Genomic DNA, 22,947 nt, shown 5'->3' with positions numbered 1-22,947 from the left:
ATCCACAACGTGTTGGAAAACCATAAAGCTCAAATTCCCAAGCAAGTGATTACCGGCGCTTTGACAAAAAATCACAACAACAACCCAACCATATGATCACTGATACCAGATAAAACTCACAATAAATTTTTGAGAAAGTACATTAAACTATTACTATAACAAATACTATAATCTTGAAATTCTATCTAGAAAGAAAAATAGTTTAATTACTTTATTTTAACAAAACTGATAAAAGTTAATAAATTAATCAACAAAAATTGAAGCTGCTAAATTTCATATAGTTTAACTAAAATAAATATAAATTAGTGAGAAAATAAAACAAAAACTTTAGAATCAATTTATACAAAATTAAAACGTAATAAATAAAAACAAAACAAGTAGAAAACAGTATATAATCACGTATGCATACTAAGAATTAAATGTTAGTTTTCCTTATCAACGAACCAAAACCAGCTAAACATGTATTAGCATAAATATACACTCCAAGGAGTGTTTTTAATTGTTTTAAGTTTCCTGTGCGACCCTAGAAAAGGTTAGAATAAACGTGATAAAATAGACGATTTAAAATAGTTAATATTTAAAATAGTCTATTAAAAGTTAATTTCTATATGTAAAATTTTTGCTATAATTTTTTTTTGAAGAAATGACGGAGATTTACATTTTCTTCTAGAAGAAAAAGACTTTATAAAAAAATATATAAAATTATTTTGCATATTTATTGAAGTCCAGTAAAAATTTTCAGTAGACTTTTTTCGACTACTATTGTATACAACTAAGCTAAAGAAAATAATTACAACATTTATGTAAACTTATAACAGATACATCACAATGAGTTTAAGTTAAACATGCAAAATAAATACTGTTCAGCTAAAAAATTGGTAAAATTAAGTAAACAAGACTTTTTTCAGTATAAGTAAGTAAATAGAAAAATGAGATGTTAAAAGGATATAGAATAATGCAATAAAATATATACATGCTTAAGTTTATATAAATGTAAATAAAAAAACGTCTATAAAGCGTTAGAAATTAAAATTAGAATAATCGGAATGTACTTTTTAAAATGAATAAAGCTAAAGTAATATAGACTTAAAGTTTCAGAAAAATTACAAAAAAAAAACACTATACGTAATTAAAAAATCATGTTTAAAAGACAATAAAGTTAACAACTTATATGCAAATTAAATTATATAAGTATAAAATTTTATACAAACTAGAGTTGTAAACAAATTTTTGTTTACCTAACTTTAGCTTACAGGTTTTTATTAAAAGGAATCATAATACACCTAAATAATACATGTTACGTCCTTTAGTTAAAATTGTAAACTTATTATCATTACAATGAACTATCCCTAAAAAAGTAGTTAAGAGTATGTTATAAATGACTGTAGAGAATGTGGAATTTAAATTTAATAAGTGTATTTATAGACAAACTGATGGTGTCGCCATAGAAAGTACTTTAGGTCCTGTGTTAGCGACTATTTTAGTCGGGTAATTTGAATCATATTTATTTAAGAATATAGATAAGCGGTTAAATTACTTAACGTATGTAGATAATATTTTTATGTCAAACAAGAAAGGCTACAACGTAAAAGATTTATTTAGTAAAACTTCTCACCTACATCCCTCACTTAAATTTACTCGTGAAAACGAAGTCGACAGTTGTTTAACTTTATTTAGATGTGTCATTACAGTGAACATCAACTTATTTTACTACATCCGTATACAGGAAGCCAACAATTTTTTAACAATAAAGCCAATGGATGTTCTTCTGTCCTACTTCGCAAAAAAATTATCTTATTTTATGCTTAGTTTTTCGGGGGAATTAAATATGTTCAAAAGTCAATTAAATGAAGAAATTGAAAATATTAGTAGTATATTCAGATTATAAGGTTACTTAACGAGTATTATCAAAAAATAAAGTTTGACAAGACCATCGTAAAACTCACTAGTCTTATAAAACAAGGCATGAATAAGTGTACTAATACTTAAGACTCTCTATTTAGGCAATGAAGCTAAGTTCCTGTAAAATAAACTTAAACAGACAATAAATAGTACATTTGTAGCAGTTACACTACGAATCCATCACTTCACTAAAAATCTTTAAAATATGGAGTATGCAAAGATGTTACTCCCGATTCTGAAAAGAATAATGTTATCTATCAATTCAAGTGTCACTGTGACAAAGTATAAATCGGGAGAACTTCTCAGAGACTCTATGTGAGAAAGGATCATCATGTATCAAAATCCCTTAGAAACTGGATAGTCAATAGAGGTAGTAAACCTTTTAAAAGTGTTTCGGTAATTGGAGATCATTTGGTAAACTTTCCGGAATGCTCTTAACATTATAATGATAAAAAATGTATAATTTTAACTAAAGACGTAATATTTATCACTTAAGTGTATTAGGATCCCTTTATATAAGAACCTATAAGACAAAATTGCATAAACAAAATTTGTTTACAACAGTAGTTTGTATAAATTGTTATAGTTAAATATTTTTTTTTACTTTAAAGATTTTTTTGAATTGCTTTTAGTATGTTTTATTGTATATTTTGTTTAATTTCTTTAGTACTTTAGCTTTATTCTATTTTAATAAGCACCTCAATTAAAATCCGATAACTTTATTTTTAACTTAAGTTATTTTCATAGCCTTTTTTCATTTACGTTAATATAATTCTAGACGTGTAAATATTTTATCGTAATATCCTTATAACATCTTAAGTTTCTGTTTACTTATTTTTGCTTAAAAAAGTCTTGTTTACTTAACTTTACGAATTTCTTCATTTATTTAATTAAACTCATTATGAAATATATATTACCAAGCTTTCATAAATGTTAATATCATATACTTGTGGTGTACGACTCGATAACCGAATGGTTCCTTTGTACATCAAGTCCTTTTTAGACCAAACTTTTTGAGCGATTTTTTTATCTTTCAATAAACGATATGTTCTGTAGCTAAGTTGTATGCAATAGCAGTTGCAAAGGGTACACTAAAAAAGTACTTAACTTCAATAAAAAAGCAAAGTATTTGTCGTTTTTTATTTATTTATTATAACGAAAGGAGCAAGTTTGAAAAATGAAACTTTTGATTTAGAATAAGCTATTCTAAGGTGTTTAGATAAAACTAATTGAATGATTTTACACCTCTAAAGGTTTCCTTTTCAAAAAGAAAACCATTGAACAGTTTGCATATTTTTTTATTATTTTTAACTTTAATATTCGTAGTTTTACAACTTATTTTTCTAACAAGTTTTAAAATAACTGTTAACTTTGCTACCAGTTTGTCTTAGAAATATAAATTTTTTCTGATTTAAATATAGCTATTTTCATAAATACTGTTTGACTAAGTAATTTGTTCACATAACATCATTGAATACATTTTTCTATTATTAAGAAAACTTATGAACTAATTTTGATTAATACTTCCCTTTTAGTTTCTTATGTATAAAAGTTTCCGTCATACATGTTAGCTTCACAATGTAAGGCAGATTTTCACATACCCAATACTAAATGGAGCTTATGTTTGTGTTATATTAGCTTTTCTAAAAATTAAATAAGTGCATTACTTACTAGGTTTCGCATTTTGTTTTGATCTAATTTTTAAATTAATTCAAGTTTAAAAACTTATATGTACCTGAAAAAAACTTCAGACAGTTATGTGGTAGACAAATATTTATGTTCAAACCTAAAGTATAATACTAAAAGCTACTAGAGAAAATACCATATTATTTAACCAAAATAAATGTGCTACCTCACTAAAAAAAATTCTAGAATTTCCCTTGATAAACTAAGCGTATATATACTAAGATAAACACATGTTAAACACCAACTACAACTAAACACAATTAAGCAACATCTACATGCAACACAAATTACAGATTCAGAGCATTCTAAAATTACTCAGCGTACTGTTAAAGCAATGTTTTCTGTAACTGTATCTAAACTGAATCTTAATTAAGTTTCAAACTGGAACACTAGATAACAACTTAGGAACTAAATACTTAATTATAATTTAATTTTGTATAATAAGTCTGCTTATTATGCTGACGTAAAAAAATATTTACCAAGTATTTAGATTCAACTATTTTTTTATTTACTGTATACCTAGTAAACTGAAGTATCTTATAGCAGTGGTTCTCAAGATTTATAGAAGCTTTTTACACTAAGTTACTTGAAATCAAACTATGTGTACACTAGATTATAAAAAATGTAAATTGTTATTGTAAAGTCCTATTTCTTTTTATGTTTTAGGTTTTATTACATATAAGTAAACGTTAAAAAGCTGTTAGTTTATGTTATAATTTGCTTCTTTGATAAAAAAGACAAGCTACACATATCAAAATAATAGTTCTTAACCTTAATAAGTTTTCTGGACACAGTGAATGTTACAATTTAAAATTACTGTACACCGTTTTAGACAATCAACGTAGTATGGTAAGTTGTGGAAAAAGTACTAATTATAAACTAAAAATTGAGAGTTAAAATATAATGAAAATGCTTTAAATAAAGTTGTTATTATTATGTATATAAGTTTTTAAGGTTTTGATAACTGCTTATAATACTAATATTAGTACTTTTAAAAATAATTATTTAAAAAATTAAAATTAAGTGTTTGTTAACAAAAGATCCTAGCGAAACAAGTTCACTGGAATATATAATAATAACAAATTACACAGTATCCTTCCTTTATTATGCTAACACGTGTTTCTGTGTGCTAACAGATTAACACACTTCAACGGAGTTCTGTAAAAAAAAAAAACTGTAAGGAAAAATATAACCGATTAATACTGTGACGTAACTATTATATTTTTTTTTTTGAATGACTAGCAACCAGTAAATATTTATAATTAGTACTTCCTCCACTTCACGTAAGTAGTTTGTACTATAATTTTTTATTTTGTTTTGTATTTTTACTTTAATTTATTTAATTTAGACTTTTTTATTACAGATATTATATATTTTTACAGCTTTAGGATTTAACATCAAGTATTTTATCTATTATTAACCATTACACTATAAATATCTATAGCAATTATTCTTATTTAAAAGGGACACATGTATATACCTCCTTAAGCTTCTATTCTTTCCTTACAGTATTTAAACTTTTACAGAGCTCCGTTGAAGTTTTTTAATCCGTTAGAAAATAGAAACATGTGTTAGCATAACAAAGAAAGGATACTGTATAACTTGCTACTATTACTTTTAAATATATCTTTTTTTAGTAAGATAAACTAATTAAGTTTCTTAAGCAATTAAATACACTGAGTTTCAGTCTAACATCGATCCATTTTCATTCAAACTTAGTTTTGACAAGACATTGCTTGGTAGTGTAAAATCAATCGTTTCATAAAGATAGCTAGGTATAAAAAATGTTTTTTTTCATATGAAGGTATTTTTTATTACAAAAAGTAATGATAATTTAAAAGCAAGCTAAGTTAGAAACTTTATTACTGTTTAACAATAACAAATTTCAAATTAGAAGAAAAATATTTATAAATGACATTTTCAATTTAAGAGAATTTTAATATTTTTTATAGAATGCAATAATTGCTTCACTGATCGGACACACGTTTGTACAGTTTTTACGAGTAAGTAACTTTTGGTTAGGCTCTGAATAGTTTTGAATAATAGTTTAAACATCACATCTTAATTAATCTATCTTTATGTGTACTTTAGTTGTATTTACTTTGTAATAACTTATACTTTCTTATCACCATAATCACTATAAGTAACTGAACATAAAGTACTTTTAAAATTTCATCTTTACTTCAAATTGTCTATATACAACATGAGTTTTACAAAAAAACCTTAAATTAATTACATTGTACCTATCAAAATATTTTTTATTTATAAAAAGTATACCTAAGTATACACAAATATTGTGTCCATCATTTTATTTATAAAGTCAGAATTCATTTTAAATATTCAAGTTAAAGATAAATAATGGTTACCATTATTGGCCTGATTGATATAATTAAAGACTAATAATAAAGGCTATATAAACTAAAACTAATCCTTTATCTCGTTCAATAAATTTGCAGTGAATTTAACTGTATGTGCAAAAGAGCTGTTAAACCAATTTTATACTGAAAAGCTAATTTTCGTAAATTACAATAGCAGTTCAACTTTCAAGACATTTTTGTTTTTCTATTTTACAATTTGCTGTGCTATCTTAAAATCTAAGTCAAGAAAAAAAGGCATTTAAAGTATTTACTTTACTGATCAAGCAAAAATTTATCACCTTGAATTTGTAAAAAGAAACTTAATTAGAGATTTTTAATATAACTACACTTTAATACCTTAAATGAAATCTTAAAAGTATATATTAAATTCCATTTAAGTACAAAACTATTTAGTGCTACTCAGAAATATAAGTATTCTGAATGTTACAAGTAGAATTTAAAGTTATTTTAAACGCAGTAAAAAGTAGTCAGTTTGTTTTCTAAAAAAAAAAAAGCTAAATGTTTATACTCCTATAGTATTTAACTTTGTTTAAGTACGGACAATGGAATAATTTTCTTGCTCAAATAAATAAACTGTATTTTTTTTAAGTTTCAGTCAACTATTACTAGTGGGTAGAAGTCAAATTTGCACAATTGGACACAATTGCACGAGTAAACTAAAATGCATGAAGAAATTTTTGCATTAGCAGACAATTTTGCACGGCAACATTTTTGCACGGGTTGAATTTTTTGTTTAATTTTATTTCTTAAATTCTTAATTAATTTTAATTCTTATTTTATTTTTAATAAAGTTTTTTTTTACTATCACAATTATCCCTAACCCTTACCCTCGGTCGGTAACTTATTATTATTTTTTTATTAGTTTTTATTAATTTTTTGATTTTAATAATAATTTTTATTATTTATTTTTATTTCTACTATCACTGTTACCCCTAACCCTTACCCTCGTTCAGTATTTTTTTTCTTCGTTTCAATTGATTAATTTTTATTTATTTATTTTTCTTGTTTTTTGATAATAACTTTTATTAGTTTTTTTATCACTGTTACCCCTAACCCTTACCCTCGGTAAGTAGTTCTTTTTTCTTTTTGTTTTTCTTTTAGTTGATCTTTTAAATTTTTTAAATTTTTTATTTTTTACTCTCGTGCAAAAATGACCCTCCTTGCAAAATTGTCACCCGTGCAAAATTGTCTTCGTGCAATATTGTCCCCTCCTGCAAAAGTATCTTTGTGCAAAATTGACCCTTCGTGCAAATTTGTCTTCGTGCAATTAAGTCCCCTCGTACAATTTTGTCTTCGTGCAATTTTGACCCGTTCCCATTAGTAGTAAAACTAATAATGCTTATGTACCAAATGAGTTCTTGAAAACAGCTGTTGTAAAACTTAATATAGAGAAGTTTTAAGCTTATATTGAAAGCTTTTTGTGAAAAGTACATACTTTTCGTATAACATTTGCAGTTACTTGTAACTGATTTTTGTTTATTCATTATCTAAAAAGTTTATCTAAATGACTATAGAAGCAAACATATTTGATTATGTTTACACAAGAATGTTAAACGATTACTTGGAGTTATCAAAATAAAAATCAATTGGTTGCTTCGAAATTTGTAAAGAATTTTTTAAAGTTTTACTAGCATTATGTTTGGTTAAAAAAAAACTTAAAAGATTTAAAAAATTAAAAATTCTCAAAAGATGATATTTTAGAAACTTTATTTATTGTTAAATTTGTAGGCTTGTTTAGGTCTATTCATGTCATTAAAGATAAAGAGGTGATGATATTTATTTTATTAAATTTCAACTCATTTCTTTTACTAAAATTTAGCGAGATTTCAGAACCTGATAGATGTCTTAAAACATATTAATATTTGACAAGTTTTTAGTTTACTATTTGATAACAGTTTTTTTACACATACATACTTAGATAATTGTAAAATGGGTGTTTTAAAATAATAAAGACTGTTTAAATACGTAATTATGTAATCTTAGAGAAGCCAAGTCAAAAATGGTTTTATAATTGTAGTAAGCTTCTATCTGTAATGCTTTTATATATTTTATTTTATTTTTGTTTTAAGTTTATACAAACTGTATAACTTAAAATAATTTCACTTTATTAAAACAGTAGTCATTTAACTAGTCGAACAAAAAGCTATTTTTATTAAATATATTAAAACTTAAGGATCTGCTTATTAAATAGAAAAAATTGATATAATTTTACCACAGGACCAATAGATGATGCTAAAAGCTTATCACAACTGAAATTTTTACAGGTAATAAGTACGATAGCTTATGCCTAAAATTCAAATTTTTAAGTAACACAAAATCAATTTAGTTGTTTTTAAATGTTTTAGTAAGTATTATATCTAACTTGTACTAATACTAACAAATTTTAAATTTAGATTACTTATTCATTAAGTATGAACTTCATGCTAAGCACTAAAAGCTTAACTATTAAAATAAAGTGAAAAATTCTTATAGCGAAATTCAGACAGTTACTAAGTTTTACCGCTAAACGGATTATTAAACTGCGATTCTGTAATAAAAAAAGTAATAAAATGGTAAAACATGCAAAAAATTAGTCACCATAAACTAGTTTTTTAGACAAAATATTGTAGAAAAAGCACCAAGTTTGGATACTCCATTCAAACCTAATTGTTTTGCCAGTTAGCGATATCTTAAAACAGTCTTTTGTAACTAGTTTATAACAAAAAAAAATACTTAAAAAACTTTATAGTTGATGATTTTATAAGCTAAATAATTTAATCTGAAGATGTGTTTTTGGAAATGAACCGTTTTTTAGATTAGTTGTATAAACAATAATAATAGTTCTGATTGACTATTCTGTTTGTTACCGGTTTCGGTAAGAAAAATTTCGACCTTGTCAAGTATTAAAAAATTAGTAAACTATACTCCAGTTTATATAATAATGTGCGTGAAAATATAAAAAAAAACAAAAATGTTGCATATTAAAAATTTAAAATTCATTAATGTATAGTTGTGTAAAGTGTTTACTAAATTAACGAACAATGAATTAATTTATTTGAATAATTTTTTTATTGAACAACAAAAAAAGACGCCCAAAGTGTTTGGTTATAAAACCTGATGCACAAAGAACCTTTCGGTTATCGAGTCGCAAACCTCTTGGCGATATTTTAACGGACTTGCTAGGATTTAAAACTTAAATTAAATTTAAAGCAAGCTATCTAAGAGTTTATCTAAGAAACTTAATTTAAACCAAGTGTTAAAAAACATCAACAAAACTCTAAACTTAATTAAAAAGTCAAAACATTTTTATACTTGTTTAATTCTTAGCTTCTTTCCAGTTTATTATTAAAAACTTGTTTATGTATCTGCATGAATTCGGTAGTTCTTTCCTTTGTTGATGCAATTCGTATCAGATTTAAAGTGTTAGTAAAGCTTCTTTAAAGCACAACATGCAAGTACTATTCTTTTTTTTTTTAACTTTTTTGTATTCTTAAAGTAAATTTGTAGTTCTTGATTTCATTTTTTAATTTGTGTGTTAGTTTCAAAAGTTCAGACGCTTGTTTGTACAAGAGTTAATTTCTGTCATCTTGTTTACTGTTGATTTTAGTTTGTTTTGTGTTTTGCTATTCGTTTTTTTTTATCTGGCTTGCACTTAGTCCAATGTATGTTTTTGACTTATTTTCTGCTTCAATTATTGCCTGGTAAATTTCATTTTCTGGCCCAAATTTCCCTCCTTTGAGGGGGCATGTTTCTTTCTTCCTAAAGTTGCATGATTCTTTTTTTTTTCTTTTTATTTGTTTATCAGTTCTTTTTATGGTTTTTTATGACTGTTTCAATATTCGGCTAGCAGCTGTAACTTATTTTTGTTTTGTTTTTATTCAAGTATTTTTTAGTTTGTAATTCTATCCAAAATATTTATTAACTATTTTTTTTAAGAAGATCTACAGTATGGGGGATAAACCTTATTATTTTTCTTTTTCTGTTTTTTTTTTTTTTTTTTTTGATTTCACATTCTAATGTGTAATTAATTCAATAATCCGTTTAACTTAAAAGCTTTTTTTTTTAATATTTTTGAATAAGTTTTGTTACTTGAGTTTTTAGAAAGTCTGGTCTCTATCATTTTTGGGATTTGTTTAAGTATGGTTGGTTAGTGGTATGTTTTTGAAATCAATTTTTTTTTTTTTAATTTTTAGTATGTTTAGTGAGTTTTCCATGAGGAATTTTCTATTATTTGAACTTATGCTGATTTTTCAGTAAATTCATGCATCCTTTTTTTTGACATTTTACTATTTCTATGTAGATTAATTTCTTATTTATAGCTCTTAGTACGTCGTATCTGTATAGCCGTTTTATTAAATTTGGAACAATATTTTTAGTCACTATAAAATATATATTTCTATTAGTTTGCGGATTTCTGCTTAATGTTTTCCACTCAGTGTAATATTAAAAAGTTGAACTTCATCTTGGTTATTTTTCCTTTTGTCAATTCTTCTCCCTATGTAATACTGAATTTGATGCATTAAGAACTATCTTTTCATCTTGTGTTTTTACTTATGTTTTGTTGGAAAAATTTAATGCTTATTTTAGTAAGCTTTCTAAAATTTATTTATCATTACATAAAATATATTTTTACAGTGCTGTTTACTATTTTGTTAATATTTGACACGTCGGATTTTTTTTTCACCGAATCCGGTAATAAAAGAATAGTTAGTTACTTTTATAATTATTTATTTAAGCTCTTTGCTCTGCAAGTTGAGCAACATTTTACAGTCAACACAAAGAATTACTAGATCAATTAAGAAAAACGCTTATGTTATGAATTTTAACCAGTACTTTAAGAATTAATCAATAACTTTATAAAGTAGTTACATAACCAAGGGGTTGTCAATTTTTTAGAAGCTTGTAACTATTTTCAGCTAGTTTTTCATTGTTATTTAAGTTTTTTAACTGTAATTAGACTTAGTCTGAGAACTTTAATAAATTAATTTTCGTTATAGTTTGAAAAACCTTAATCTGCGGAGTAACTGCGGATCATTATTAAAATTTTACCATATAGATTAAGTAAATAATAGTACAAAAAAAATCACAGCAATCAGTAGCAATTGCTTTGTCATACGCCACACTTCTGCAATGTTTTCATCACATTTCAGGGGGTCACATGAATCCAACCATTTCATGTTGTATGTTTGTCGCTGGAAGAATTAATTTTGTGGTTTTTATACTTCATGTTGTCTTCCAAATATGTGGATCAATTGTTGCAATACTACTCTTTTACGGGTTTGTTTACAGTTGCAAAAAATAAAACATTAAAAAAAATTATACTTTGTTTTTAAAATTTTCAAATTTGTTACTTTAAAAGTAGGCATGGAAAATTTGTTAAACAACCAAAATATTATAAATTAATCTGCTATATAAAAACGCTTCTTTCCAGATTTCAAAATATGTTACAGTGTATACTTAATAATAATGACAAACAAACTATGATTACAGTAGTTTTATGTTATGAAAATATCTAGTAGTGTAGTGCACAAAGAAATAGTTTAGTAAAACAACTAGTTTAATGATATTATGTGCACAGTTTTTTAATCTTCGAACGGAGTTTCTTAAATAAACCTGGCAAAACAGTACTAAAAACTATTGTTTAAATATTGTTAAAGATGTATAAAGTTATTACGTCGTTACTGGGACGTAACTTGCTCGAAAAAGTTACAAACCTGAAAAATACAAAAAACAACAGGGACGACGCTTGATGAAGTAATAAGGGGTACAGGGAAAATTTTACTACCTTTAGTGTTATTGTGTTTTATATTAAAGTGTGCAGTAATGTTTAACTTCAAAAAAAATTGAGTTTTGATGAATTAGAAATAATTGTAAGCAACGCAGTCTATGTTGCTACACACTAGTGGTATCGCGTTGTGTTTTTGTTAAAAACTGCGGAGAAAAAATCCCTTAATTTAAAGCTTTCATTTTGAACTAATTTAAGACCTTTTTACATTACAATTATATCAATTTGTCAATGTAACAAAATGTTTAGTTCCTAAAAAATTCAAAGTAATGAAGTCAGCAGATACTGATGGCTCAGTATCTGCAAGACCCGTTAACTTATTTTTTTGTCTTAAGCCCTTCTTAGTCTTAATCATTTCTAATAGTATAGTAATCACTTAAATAGTAGCTTAAATTAAAAACAACCGGTTATAAGTTACACAGCACGGTTTAATAAACAATATTTAATAACAAATGTGATTTAAAAAATACGTATTAACTCAAGAAAATTATACAAAAAGTTGATAAAGCTAAAGAATAATTCAATAATTTATTAAATAAGCAACAAAGTTTAATCTACAATTTGGTACTTTCTTTTAAAGCAACAAATTTACAAAAGTTCAAACGCTTACTGAATTCCACTCAGAGATTCAATTCAATAAGGTAAATGTGCTGTCATCAATCAGAGTTCATCAATAACTGCCCGTTGCTACAACAAGAATAGCATTTTGTATTAAAAATTGGTCGTTAAGCAAACGTCATAGTGCTTTAATAAATTTAAACTTGTCAGTGTTTACAACTAGTTAATTTGTAAACTTATTAAACAACTTTATAATAGCATCGCATAGTACATATAATTTTGTTTACCTATCATGACGCATAATCTTACAATTTTATTAAGTTTACTATTTTACAAAAATCTATTTAGTTTTCTACAAGATTTTTTGAAAAGGGTAGATTGAAATATTTTATGTTCACAAAAAAAAATAAACTGCAAAATGAATTTTTGTCTCGAAATTTTATATTAGAAACTGTTTTTAGATTTATAATATTCATTTTTTATAAGCACAGTAACCTTTCTCTTGAGTTTGAATTTTGAACAAAACCCAAAAGTCTGAACTCAAAAAATTATATTTAATTTTTTTACAAAATGACTAATTTAAATGAGTTTAAAGCCGGTAAACAAGGGTACCCAAAAAAAATTCTTTTAATTAAAACTGTCAAGTATGTTTAACTTACTAATTATATTACATCATTAAATATTCAACCGTAAGATTTAATTAACCTTAAACTTAACAGTAGTAGAGGTTTTTAATATACTTAAAACTACACATTAAATTTGAACATAAATATTTTTGGTTAAAAGTGCGAGCTCAATGGGAAATGTCAGCTCAAAAAGTGCAAACTTAAGATAAAGGTGATAGTTTTAATAGTTAAATAATAAATAGAATGTTTCAATGATTTTTTATTTTATTTTGAGGTGTTTATATCCCTTCATAAAGTTATTACCTTTTAACATATGGAAATAAGCCATTTTAAAAATCAATCATGATTTCTTGAGATTGTACTTTTGGGTTTTGTTCAACGTGCGAACTTAAAAGGAATACTATTGTATATATACATAGCAGGGGCGTAGCGTGAGGAGGGATACTGGCGCATGCGTGCCACCCAAAAAAAGAAAAGAAATAAAAAAAAAGAATGTAATATCTTTATCCTTAATTGTTTATTTTTTCTGATTACTTTGCCTTTTTTCAACTATGTTTATCTAGTATTCAAAAAGTTAAACGAAATTTTGAATACCAATTAACGACAAGTTAGATAAATTACCCAGCATACTGATTCGGTGCGCAAACGAAAGTGCGCACCGATGTTGATGAAAAACTCCATAAGGAAAAATTTTATAACTTCATTAACTTCATAAGAATTCAGACTCAAAAAGCACGCAATTAGTGTAGTGCACCGCTGTAGTATAACCTTATGGCAGATTTTTCTACAAAAAGTTTACAAAAATACGTCACCCTTAAAGGAAAATTAAACAATTTTACCAGTTTTTATTTTTGCTACAATTTGGCTACAAATGTTAAGACTACTGCTAGTTTTTATTTTTGTAAACATACAAGGAAAAGCGTGTCGGCCTATGAGAAATAAACTTTTTTTGTGATTTTTATTTTAAACAAATACAATCAAATGAATTAAACTTAAAAAGTATATTTTTAACTATTTTACAAAGTTGTAATAAACTGTAATAAAAGTTATAAAGTTGGTCTTTTTTAACTTCTATGTAACTTTATTTAAATTATGTGCAATGAGGTGTTGTTATCACTGTTGTATTGTATACTACAGAGATTGATATTTTTTTTGTAAAGAAAACAGATACTTTCGTTTTATTGAATGTAATCATTTTTAAAGATATAAAGTTTACTGTAGGTAGTAAAAGCAATTTTTATTTAGTGCAAGTATAAGTAATTTTAATGAAATTTATACATTTTTTTAAATGTTAAATTTTGTAATATATAAGTATTTTTAAAACAGTTACTTCGAACTTATTTTACTTAATGAATTTATTTCAATTATATTACTTATGAAAAGATATTTTTATAGCTAATTACAGAAGTTTTAATTTAGGGAATTTAAAAAAAAATATGCGCACCCCCTGACCAAAATACCACGCTACGCTACTGATACATAGTAAATTTATTTTGTATATAAATACATAGCTTTGCATGTTTTTTTTAATTTATCTTAATCTTTCACAGACTCTGTAGAAAACTCCAAAATTCAGCACAGTTTTTTTTGTACAAAACAGTTTGTTGAATTAATGAAGTTATTTATAAGTTTTTGAAGAAACTTAAAACGTTTATTCTTATTTTCAGCTTTCAACCATCACAAGACGACTACTTATATAACATCATACCTAGTTCACAATTACTACCGTGGCAGACATTTTCTATCGAAGCTGTACAATCCCTTTTTATTTCAATGGTTTGGCTTTCTTCAAGCGAATTACAAAACAAAACAGATAAAGACTTGGCAAGTAAAAATTTTGTTGCAGTACATGTTGGATTTGCACTTCTTGGTAACACATTGTGGGCAGTAAGTACTTTTAATGCTTAATATCGTAAAGTGTTAGTCATTAAACTTTTTATTTGACTAATTAGTTATATAAGCACATAAAAATTTTATTTAAAATTTGTTTTAGTGTGTGACAATTAAAGTTACACTATGAATTTGTAGGCTTCGTCAAGTTTGATAACTTAGTGTTCATCCTTTTTTACTAAACTATGTTTAACATAATAGATTTAAAAAATCCTCTGAGTTTTTAAGTTTTAAAAATAATAGTGAAAATTTAAGTTTCAATACCAAAAGAAAATTTATTTTGGTATCAAAAAAAACTTTGAAAATATTAATACTATTTAATTTATAAAAATATACCTTTTTGAAATGATGTTATTATAATATTTAAATTTCTCAAACTGTCCTTAAGAGTGTCAATAATTCTTTGTGACTTTTTTGTACTTTTTGATTATACTTTGTATAATAACTACTATACTTCAAAAAAACCGAAAAACTTACTATTAATTACTCATTAAACTACTTGGAGTACATTCAAAACTATCGTCTGCAAGCAAGTTGAATATAAAATAAAAGAAAACTTCACTTTCATTTTATATTCAACTTGCTTGCTGACGATAGTTTTGAAAGTACTCCAAGCAGTATCATGAGTGTAAAATAAAAACTTTTTCGAATTTTTTGAAATAAATATATAAAAGTTTTGATGAAGTCAGTTTATAACTGGTAAAAACATAAAACAAATTAAAGAATACTTTTTAGGCTAATGTAAAGTACCTAAAAATAATGAAAAACCAACACAATTCGATGTTTGCTCAAATTTTTAAGTATTATACTTTAACTTTTTACTCTAAATAAAATTAAGCTTTTAATAATGTAACAAATTTGTACACGAAAAATTTCTTTAATATCTTCTTAATTATTACTTATTTTTTACGTTGTGATTCAAATAGTTTTGTAAATAGTATAACTTTTTTAAAACTTAATATGTTTTTATTTATTATTAATACGTATAAATGTTTATCATGTTATAAGTATTTATAAGTCAGGGGTAAAAAGATGAAAATTATAACTAATGTTTTATAACTTAGAGTTTAACTCTTAGATTTCAGTTATAAAAATAAACTGTTGCTAATACTAGTGGTCTTCAAGCTAATCAATATCTGTGCACTCTAAACTGCAAAAGAAATCTGTACATCCAAAGTTGTATTTTATTTTGCTACTAGTGGTAGAATTTTTTTTTACTCTTCAGTACAAACCTCAGAATACCTAGCGTTATTTTTTTAAATTCTGGTTTAGTGCGCCTTCATGTGAGGAAAATTCCAAAGTGGTTGATAAATGAAAAAAATGCCATGAATAATTTCAGATTTAAAGTTTAAATAAATCGCTTCAAAATAAATAAATATAAAAAAGAATTTTAGTATTTTTCTGTGCATCTTAGAAATTTCGTGCACCCTTAAATAAGTTTCGTGCATCTCTATATTAATTGGACATTGATGCACACCGTAAACACCACTGGTTTATACTATTAAACCAAATTTAAAATCCCGCAAATGTTTTGCTTTATTTTCTAGTAGAATCAGTATAGACTAAGTTAATTTTATACTTTTCTTTGATATTTTTTTAGCTTCAGATTTTGTCTTATTATGATGTATTAATTTTTTTACCCAAATATCTTATAAAAATAGCTCAATAGTTTTACAAGTTAACAAAATGTCAGTAAGATAATACTTACCAAACTATCCTAATAAGCGATGTATAAATACATGTTATTTTCATTACATTTCTCTTGTGCTTGACGTACAGAGAATATCATGCCAGTGGTAGATCGTTTAGACTTAAATCAACATTTAGACTCAGGTTACACTCTTTCAGCCAGCTTTTGAATTCGAGAAAGAATTACTCTTTCAAAACTTTTACCAGTAATCGCAAGAAGAGAAATTTGCCTGTAATTATTGCAGTCCGATCTAGAACCTTTGTTCTCAGTTCTTCAGTAGTTGGCTCGCAATTAAGGTTATCCATCATTGGTAGATTATCCAGGCTGTTAAGTGCATCATCAGTTATATTATTCTATGTAGAATACAGAAGGGAAAAGTGTAAAACCCATCTACCTATCTGTTCATTCCTACTCTGTAAGATTAATAGCAGTTTTTCTTACATCACTTATATTTTCGGGGTCCATGCCAGTAGTCATGGTACGAAAATTCCAGCTTCCCAGTTTGAGAGTGGGTCTCTTTTTCCGTTTCTGTTTGTCAGGTGACTTATTTAAAGTTTACTTTTTACTTTAAGCTATCCCATTCACACAATGAGGAAGGTAAACTGTGGCAGAACAACACCGTATTAGCTGAGGGCTGCTCAGCTTAAGGCAGACGGTGGTTGTTCAAAAATTCAAAAACTCCTCCTACTAATACGACCCCTAGCGCCCATCCTTTTGCCAAACAAGGTTGGACTTATCACCGGTAACTTTTGTATTCAGTGTTGTTTTTTCGCGGAAAACATGTAAAGCTGGAGCGAACCTCTCCAAGAACAACGCCAGGGCATAAACATTGAGATTACAGCTGTTGCCCATGCATCAGGATCTCTTTCTCCACAATGATAAGGACTCAGCGGAACAGCAAAGCTGACACAGCCAAAATTTATCATTGTCGCAGGAGCTGCTGGAATGACACTAGAAACAGAGTAAGACCGCATACGAGGCTCCGGCTATAGCTTTTTGATTGAAGTTTTGCATTTCCTAGAGTGATGGAACTACAGTTCTACAGAGTTCCCTCTGCACCAGTGTTTAAGGCTTAACTTTGTCTGAATTTTCCTCAGGGTTTACTCCCGAAGTCTTAGTTTAATCAAAAGCATCTACAAGGCATTGGAGGTAGGCAAAAGTTTTGCAGAGCTGTTGCTAAATCAGCTCCAACCCCAAGGGAAGAAGTCTTGTGTGCAGGAGAAGAAAAATAACACCTTCCGCCTACGATGCCTTCGTCGCATCTTTAGAGTTGCATGGCAATAAAAGATCACCTACGAGTAAGTGCTTTGACGTACTAGTGTTACCACCATGCATTTTACCCTCAGTCAGCGCAGGATTCGCTGGCTCAGTCATGTTCTTAGAGAATGGGCGCTGAGCGAATCCCAAAATCACTGTTGTATAGCGAGTTAGTCATTAACAAACGCAACCGAGGTCGTCCAAATTTACGTTTTTAAGGACGTTTGCAAGCGCGATCTAAAAAGGTTGAACCTAAGTTTAGATAAGTGGGAGTTGCTTGCAAATGACCGTGTTAAATAGAGATCTACTGTACACAAAAGACTGAAAGAAAGGGAAAAGAATTCTTTAAGAAACCGAAAAATATGATAAAATGAGAAGCAGAAGCATATTTACTTATTTGTATTTTTATTTATTATCATTTGTTTTATTTGTTGCATAAATTTATCATTAGCATTTGTTCTTGTTCCTTTATAAGCAATTACGCATAGCCGATCTCGGCTGATGGGAACAGGTCAAAATTGCACAAAGACAAAATTGCACGAATGGTCAATTTTGCACGAAGACAGAATTACAGAAGGGGACAAAATTGCACGAGTTACAGTTTTGCACAGATGGTCATTTTTGCACGAAAGAAAAAAAATAACAGAAAAAAAAATATTAAAAAAAACAGAAAAATACATTTAAATATAAATTTATAAAAAGAAAAAAAGAAAAAAAAGCTAACGACCAAGGGTAAGGGTGATAAGTAAAAGTGATAGTAAAAAAAAATAAAATAAAATAAAGTTACCGACCGAGGGTAAGGGTTAGGGGTGATAGTGATAATAAAATAGAATAAATAAAAAAGCTAAACTAATTAAGATAATTAAAACAAAATTCAATTTTATAGAAAAATAATTTAAAAGTTCAAGCTGTGCAAAACTTTCTCCGTGCAAAAGTGTCACTATCACTGTTGCCTCTAACCCTTACCATCGGTCGGTAGTTTTTTTTTTCTTTTTAATTTATTTGTTTTCGTGCAATTTTGTCCACTCGTGCAAATTTGACACCTACTCCGACTGATAGCGGACCTTTTATTATTATTTTATTCTCCTAATAAACAAAATAAAAACAATAAGCCTACAATTTTTTTGTATAACTTTTTTTAATAATTTTTAAACAGTATTTTTTTTAGTCAAACAATTATTCAGTGTACTTAAAAGATATGTTGAGCTTGAAATATAGCTTTTATAAAATATATAAAAGTCTAATCTTTCTAGCTTAAATTACAATAAGCACTAGACTACACCGTACGACGTTCAACAACAGTTCATCGTATCTTTGACTGCCTTATGAGTCCTATTGAGGACGAAACCAGGTCTGTACTTCTATGAACTGTTGTTGGCGGCCAAGCGGTGTAGTCTAGTGCTTATTGGATGATAGCGTGTAAACATCTCACTTTTGCTAAGAATAGCCGAAATAACTATACTTTGCTAAAATTATTTAAAAGAATATCCAACATTTTTTTACTTAAAACCGACTGATTTAAAACGAAAATGAAATTAATTTTAAAATAGAGATATAATTTATTATAACTTTATTTAATATCTTTTTTATACAATCTTTCTCTATTAAGTATCTCTAAACTACTTTTTATCCACAAAAGATTAATTAAAAATACATTTTCATACGAAGAAACAATTTTGCAATTATTCTAAACATGTTTAACAATTTAAAATGTTTCACCAGCTTTACTTTTGCATCTTTTATCATGATTTTATGCTGTAAAGACAAAATCTTAGTATGAAACCATTGATCCAAAACTCTAATGTGTAATTTCAATTAACTTTAGTTTTTTAAGAATAAACTTAAACATTAAATCATACCCTTTTACTTTAGAGCTTGCTAAATAGAGTATTTCTAAACTATCAATGAGCAATACAACTCTATCGATTTTTTATATTCAAATTTTGATTAACTAAATGTTTAGATAAACTAAATCACAAAGCCATTTACTAATCTGGATGAATTTTGGATAGATATTTTAAATACGTCTATAAAATTTTAAAATTTCGAACTTTTATTTTTACAACCTCAACCCTTGAAAGATTGAATTTTTAACTGAAAAACTTTTATTTATTACCTAAAACCTATAATCACTGTAACACTTTTAGTTCGAATTCTTAAACTTTAGAAAGCTAAACTTAATTTGCTATAAAGTCCTGTGCAAAATATTTACATTTACAAATTGGTAAAACTGATGTTCGTTTATTGTGAGGACTTGACCAAAAGGAGCTCTTTTATTTTTTAACAAGTTCCTTAGTATTAAATATATATTTACTTAATAAGATTTTTTATTTTATTTCTACAGTCTTAACTATTTATTATTAGTTGTATTTTAACGTTACACTAAAATCTTTTTTCAAACAGAACACCCTTACTGGCGCGAGTATAAACCCCGCAAGATGTATTGCTCCTCTGATTTTTTATTCACATTTCAAAAATGAAATTTGGGTAATTTACTTTTTACTTATGTTTATAATACTTTAAGGTGAGTATTGAAAAGCTCAGTTAAACTAAAATATTAAATTTAACCGATAAGCAAAAAAACATATTTTAGTCAATAAAAAAAATAAGTCATTATCCTTTATATGAAGTACCGTAAATGAAAAATTAGTTGTGTAGTTTTTATTCTACTTCTAAAAAGAAATATGCTTTTTGTTTTTTAGGATTTTCAAAAGTTAACTCTACATTAGTATTATGCTATGAAAAATATATACTTGTATGTAACTAAATGATTTTTTATTTGTTTTATAAAGTATTTTGTAAGAAAAAAAAATCTTTAAATAAAACTAACAGTTATAAAAGACTTTAAAGTTTAAAAACTTTTTTCATTGTCTCAAAAATAAAGTTTTGTAATAAAAAGTATGTGATTCTCGTTGTGGAGTTCCCTAGTCTAAACTATATGATATTTAATTTATTTATAACTATATAAATTAAAAAACTAAAAAGCTAATATCATTTGGCTGTACACAAAATATCTTTCAAAAAACTTAAGTTTAAATATTTTTATTATAACTTTAGAACTTAAGTAGAGATACATTTTTTATAAAAAACATTTTCGATAAGAAAGTTTATTAAGATGTCAAAACATTGAAATTAATCAATTGGTTTTTAATATACTTAATTAAAAATTACTAGCTAAAAACTGAAAACTAACTATGAAAAATAACAGGTATACATTACTGGCCCAATAGCAGGTGCTGTAGTTGGAGCTATCTTATACAAACAACTTTTTGCTGCAATACCACAAGCTAATGAAGATCAATGTCTTTGCGATTTCAGAACTGATAACTCTTCTACTGGTAAAGTATAGACTTATTAGAAAATAGTTTGTTTTAAATAAGTTTTACGAAGTAAAACAGTTTTTAATCCGTTTTAAATGATCTCCACAAACTACCATGATGTGTCAAAATTCGAAGTATTTAGTGAAGGGAACATTAAAAATATATTGTTTTTCAAAAGCGTTCTAGTTACATAAATAATTATTGTAACTATCGAATAAAGTTTGGTTTAAAACCTTTAAATGGTGTTTCTATTTCAATGCTAGTATCATCTACTTACATAAAACGTATACTCTTAAAACTACTTTACTAAATATGTCAATTTTAAAAACCGTTTAAAATATTTAAAAAGCAAAATTTAATGTATTGAGGTATATAAATACTTATTTTTTAAATTTAATACCGTATTTAAAACTATTTTTACAGACAAGACTAAAAAAAAATTACGTTATTATCTAGTAGTAATTAAAAAAGTTAAAATAAAAGTAAACTATAACAATAATATGCTTTAGAGGTAACTTCAAAACATATTTTAAAGTTTGTTTTTTAAATTACTTTTAAGAGTTATTTTAATTATTTTTACTTATTACTCTAAGTTTCATATTTTTTTTTTTATAAAGTGATAACATACTAATTTAATTTTTATGTAGGTGGTATAGAATCTAGCTTGACGGAAGATATCGCTGACAACAAGTTATCTCCAACTCTTCGCAAAGTTGAAGGAAAAAGAGATGATGCTAATCATGAAAAACTAATAATGACATTAAGAAAATCAAAACATGAACAACATCAACATAAAAGTACTTGTCTTAAGAAATTTTTTTTAGTGTCACAACAGCCATTAGACAGAAGGGATGAAAACTTTCTTGGAAACAGTAGACTTTGAGTTGTACAAATTAAATTTAAACTAAAAAAAAATCATTTTGTGAATAAGTTGACTTGCTTAAATTCTCGAACGAAAACTTGTAAAGGAAAGTTATGTTACAAAAAATGAAATGTGACTGTAAAAAGCAGTAAGTATTTATTTTTTAATACTATAGTGCTTAAGTTCATTATTTGAAATTCAACGTACATGTGTTTTAAACTAAGAAGATTTAGATTTTTTTGAAAAATTAATTTTTATTTGGCTTAGAATTACCATCAAAACTTGATTTCTACTAAATGAAACACATATGTTAAAATATTAGATGTTTCTTTTCTTTAAGAGACTATATATACAAGAACAAACTTAACATAATCATGCAAAAACTGATCTTTTTCAATTAACAAAATAAATGTTTTAGTAAATATAGTGTTTTATACTTTTTACAAACAATGAAACTTATTTAGATTCCAAAATATTTATTGGTAACTTAAAAAATCGTTATTCTATCATTCAAGTTACTTTTTATTTACAAAAAGTTACAAAAACCTTATCTACAAAAACTTTTTTCTCCGGAATCTTTTTTTGTTACCGTTAAAAATGGCATTAATATAAGTTTTGAAGTATTACGTATTCCCAAAAATAGATTGATATCAAATTAAGCTAAAGGTAACTTAAAGAAAATTATTAGTATGTTTGTAAAAAAATATGTGAAATAAAACATTGGCAAAAGTCTACAGAGCCGAAGCCTTGACTGTCTATGCCGTGAGACAAGTTCAAGTTAAAATAAGATTTGATCATACCAATTCGGTCATCAGGCTCAAGCCTTCGGTAGACTGAGACCGGTTTCGTCCTGAATAGGACTAATCAGTTAGCCACAACAGAAAAACTTGCAGTGATCAACATACAAACGGTTTATACATGTAAACATGAATCAACCTTTTGCTGATATTGATCAGCTACGTCAGCATTTTCTTTTGCCTTGCAACGTTCAACACGTTGTCCACTAGGTAAGAC

At 26.4% G+C, this 22,947-nt stretch overlaps 1 protein-coding gene across 1 annotated transcript in view; it reads left to right on the top strand.

The window, feature by feature from the left end:
* Positions 1-22,323, top strand: part of LOC145835972 (aquaporin-5-like) — a 30,809-nt gene extending 8,486 nt beyond the window's left edge. Inside the window, exons 3-9 of the mRNA XM_082943744.1 lie at positions 5,541-5,591; positions 8,184-8,230; positions 11,035-11,222; positions 14,582-14,801; positions 20,155-20,238; positions 20,960-21,089; positions 21,719-22,323. Of these exons, the coding sequence (XP_082799870.1) occupies positions 5,541-5,591; positions 8,184-8,230; positions 11,035-11,222; positions 14,582-14,801; positions 20,155-20,238; positions 20,960-21,089; positions 21,719-21,954 (956 nt within the window). The 3' untranslated portion in view covers positions 21,955-22,323. The remainder of the gene's footprint in view (positions 1-5,540; positions 5,592-8,183; positions 8,231-11,034; positions 11,223-14,581; positions 14,802-20,154; positions 20,239-20,959; positions 21,090-21,718) is intronic.
* Positions 22,324-22,947: the final 624 nt, after the last annotated feature.

Source organism: Thalia democratica, chromosome 5 (assembly GCF_965202585.1).
Source record: "Thalia democratica chromosome 5, ktThaDemo2.hap1.1, whole genome shotgun sequence".
NCBI lineage: Eukaryota > Metazoa > Chordata > Thaliacea > Salpida > Salpidae > Thalia > Thalia democratica.
Note: the sequence above shows the minus strand (reverse complement) of the source record. Positions and strands in the feature narration are given on the sequence as shown.